The sequence below is a fragment of the Condylura cristata genome, unplaced genomic scaffold (genome assembly GCF_000260355.1).
Source record: "Condylura cristata isolate star-nosed mole 26May11 unplaced genomic scaffold, ConCri1.0 scaffold00001, whole genome shotgun sequence".
Taxonomy (NCBI): domain Eukaryota; kingdom Metazoa; phylum Chordata; class Mammalia; order Eulipotyphla; family Talpidae; genus Condylura; species Condylura cristata.
The window spans coordinates 86,136,552-86,140,328 of record NW_004567102.1 but is presented as its reverse complement, the minus strand read 5'-3'; the positions used below and the strand labels follow the sequence as shown (position 1 = coordinate 86,140,328).

Genomic DNA, 3,777 nt, shown 5'->3' with positions numbered 1-3,777 from the left:
GGGCAGCTGCGTCCATCTAGGAAGTGCCGCTTTAGAAGCCAGCGGCACCAAGGCCTGAACACACGGACTTGTCACTACACGGCTGGACGGAGACACTTCACTGAGGGCCGGGTCTCCCCAGGACAGGGTGTCACCGCTCCCTGACACGGCCTGACAGGCGCTCAGAACACTCTCTCGGGACCCACCGGCCTGGACACACCATCCATCAGTGTTCATGGGCGAACACTGACTTCCCCACAGCAGATACACGCGGGACGCTTGCTGGGCAGCAGAAGGTCCGTCACGTCTGGGAGAGGAGGGGGCTCCTCCTCTCAGGGGCGCGGCCAGGCACCCCTGCACAGGCACCATGGGAGGAAGTGTTCCATCTCCCTGCAGGCCCGCTGCAGGCCGAGCGTGTGCCAGGGCCCAGGGGTGGGCAGACGGTGACACCCTGTCTCTGGGCCGCGGACAGCAGTGCTGCGGCCCCGTGCGCCCTAGCCAGCGCCCCGCCAGCCCCCCACTATTTCATAACAGCTTCTGTTTTAAGAAAGAGGTGGGGGCGGGGTGGCGCTGGGCCCCAAGTGGCCCTTTCAGGCTCAGACGCAGACCCGGTGGTGACCGGTGTCTGCAACCAAGGCCTCTGCTTTTTGGGGGGTCCCTTTACACATTTGAGGGGAAAGACACTACAAGGGGGGTCTGAAATGATCCCCACCAAGGGTCTGAAACAGCCCTTCATTATCAGTCCAAATGTTAAGGAACTCGGACGTCCACTCATGAGAGCTGGTTTTGCTGTGCGGCTTCTGGCTCACGGGGGTCTGGGGTGGGGGGAGTCCTTTGGAACTGGAAAGAGAAGAGCTCTGCCTGAAATAAATGGAGCCTCCCAACCCCTCCCACTTCTAGCCTGTACCCCAGTTCTTGTATGCATAAAAAAAAAAAAAAAGCCGGGCTGTGGGCGCCGGCCTGCGCCGCGGGCAGTGCTGACCCCGCCCGCAGCAACACGGCTGCAGGCTTTAACGACGGTGGGGACTCGGCACGCACATACTAAGTTATATTAATAGCACGGCATTTTTCATCTTCAGCTCCTTCTATTCTCACTAAGCAGCGAAGCCCACAACGCCCCAGGGACAGGGAAAGGTCGTCAGTCTCATTTTCTATCGAGGAAACTGAAGCCACGGGCGCTTCATCGAGCTGACTGGGAGCCGAGAAAGGCCCAGCAGGAGACAGCTGCGGCGGGGGCCAGGCCGGTCCCGCCAGGAAACTGGCCCGGGGAGGCCGGGCGTGGGGCGTGGGGGGCCCGTCCTCCCGGAGCCCGCTGCCCGCGCCCCGGCCGCTACCTTGCGGGGGCGAGTAGTCGTCGGAGTCGGTGTCGCTCTCGCTGCTGTCCTCCACCAGGAAGGCGGGGTAGTTCCAGGACATGCCGAGGATGCCGGCCGACTCGTGCAGAAGCACGTGCGCCAGCATCCGGCCGTGGCAGTCCATGACGATCACCTGGCCGTCGGCCGTGCCAAACAGCACCTGCAAGAGCACCAGCGCGCTGACCCGCCGCCGGCCGGGGGCACCACGGCGCCCCAACGCGCCCCGGAACCCGAAGGGCAGGCCGGCCACCCCGGGGACTCGAGCCCGAGGGCGAGCGTCCACGCGCTGCCGAGGCGGACGCGGCCACCGCCCGGCTCCTGGGCGCTTCTGGGTCCCTGCTCCTGAATCCGGGTCGGAGAAGAGGGCACCGGGGGGAGGGACGCTCACCCCCCTTCTGGGGAACAAAGCGGCAGCAGAGGTTTGTCACGTCGGATGGCAAAACGTAGCTGTGCGTGTGACCGAGAAGTCACGACGGTTAAGTACGTGCGTTCTCCAAGCGCGCTCGGGCAAGAGGCTGCTGGAGCGGGCCGAGCAGTGCTCCCTCGCGGAGAACACGCCTGGTGCCGCTGCTGAGTAACGACACAGGCGTCGGGACTCCCGCGGGCCCACTTCGAGCTGCTAGTCTAGGCCACTGGCTCCCCGCGCCGACTGTCCACGCCGCCCTGTGCGCTCACTACCTGCACTGCCAGGGCGAGCGCGGGGCCAGGCCAGGCGGACGATGGGCAGAAGCCGTCCCCGGGTGCCCCGTCCCCTCCCGCGGCGCCGGAGTGAGAAATCCTTAGAGCCCGGCACGGTCAAGGTACCGGGCACACGGGAGGCACAAGCGGCCCTCCAGGAATAGAAGCATGGCTGATTCCCGAGTGGTCACTGTGACTTTTGATTTGTTTCCTGGTTCTGCTGACACACAACGTACTGAAGCAAAGAAATGCTATGGACACTGTGCTTCGTTCTAATGATGCTCTTGAAAGGAATGTAGCTTCCTCTGTTCTCGATACTGATTTCATTCTGAGAAACTCTGCTACAATCTTTAATTCTATTCAACTATTAACTCCTGTACACCAGGTGGCTTGGGAAAAGAATGGAGGGAGCAATTAAAAGGATTAGCAAGGAAAAGTGACAGATAGGGCGTTTGTTTAGCACCACTGAACCTTGAACGCACAATGCTTTCTCAGGGCCCCAGGTTGGTCTCGGGCCCCTGACGACATCTCAGAAACAATAAAAAAATGTATTACCTGTCGTTTCTATTGAAAGAATCATTGTACCCCTCTATTTGCTTGCCAAGAAAAACTTTATAACTGCTCTGCACTCTTGAAAATAAATCACATTCAGATATGCGCTCCTAGAAGTCGTGTCTGTCTGTCACTCAGCCTCATCCTTGCGCACCCTGCGCCAGAATGGCCGTCCCTGAAACTTGTCTCCTGCTCCTGCTGCGCTGGTCCGCGGCACCCGGGCACAGCCAGGCGAGGGACCAGCAGCCCCTGGGGGGAGGGGGAGCAGGAGCGTGTTCACGGCTGTCTCCCAGCTGGGTGTCTCTGACCAGGAACGGGGGTGGGGGGGGAGGGCGGGCAGGAAGCAGGGTCCCTCCACCCCCAAGCATCCAGGTGCTCTCCTTTTGTGTGGCAGGTTGGATGCTAAAAGCTTAGTACCGTCTGTTCTGATGGAACCTACTTATCCCTCAGCAACTCACTGAGGCAACGCAAAGATTTCTGTTTCACTGACAGAACTAGCCGCCAGGGGCCGGGCAGGCGGACGAGGGCCTCAGCTGGCCAGGCAGGTGGGCGAGGCGGGCCGGGCCCGCACAGGGAGTCAGCCAGGGCCTCCGGGCCCCGCTCTCTGCGCGCTTTAAGGTTCAGCCGCCCGCTGCTGTACCCCGGCACCTACCGAGCTCGGGCACACGGTACGTGTTTGTGGTTGCATGAAAGTCAGTGATCATCAAGAGGCAACTTTAGGACATAAAAGCGGGCGGTGAAGGTGGATGGTCTGTAAGGGATTTACGGAATTTAGAGGAAGGAAATACCGGAGCCCCGGTGACGCTCACACCTTCCTGCTTCAAAGCAGGACAGACGTGGACAACACCGCCCTGCCCTTGAGTAAAGGACTGGAGACTGAGGAGCTGGACGTCACGCTTGACATCACTCCAGGGCCAAACAGCAGCTCCCACACGCCCTCCCGCCGCGAGCCGGCCCCGGCTCCTGCACACGGCGCACGGGCCAGGGGCCTCTGCTGGAGCAGCGCTCGGGCTCCGCAGGACACGGGCGGACCCGACAGCGGCCTCGGAACACGCGTGCAGGCTCTTTCACGCCTGCCCACTTCCACCGTGCGCCAGTCTTCAAGGGAACAAGGCGACTCTCTGGACGGTGCCTCCAGCAACCCCACCCCCGTCCATCACGAGGGCACCGGGGCTGGTCCAGGCCGGCTCCTCCCGCTCCCGCCGGCCGGCCC

At 62.1% G+C, this 3,777-nt stretch overlaps 1 protein-coding gene across 1 annotated transcript in view; it reads right to left on the bottom strand.

The window, feature by feature from the left end:
• Positions 1–3,777, bottom strand: part of TULP4 (tubby like protein 4) — a 73,005-nt gene that overhangs the window by 25,407 nt on the left and 43,821 nt on the right. The window contains exon 4 of the mRNA XM_012735156.1: positions 1,314–1,494. Within this exon, the coding sequence (XP_012590610.1) occupies positions 1,314–1,494 (181 nt within the window). The remainder of the gene's footprint in view (positions 1–1,313; positions 1,495–3,777) is intronic.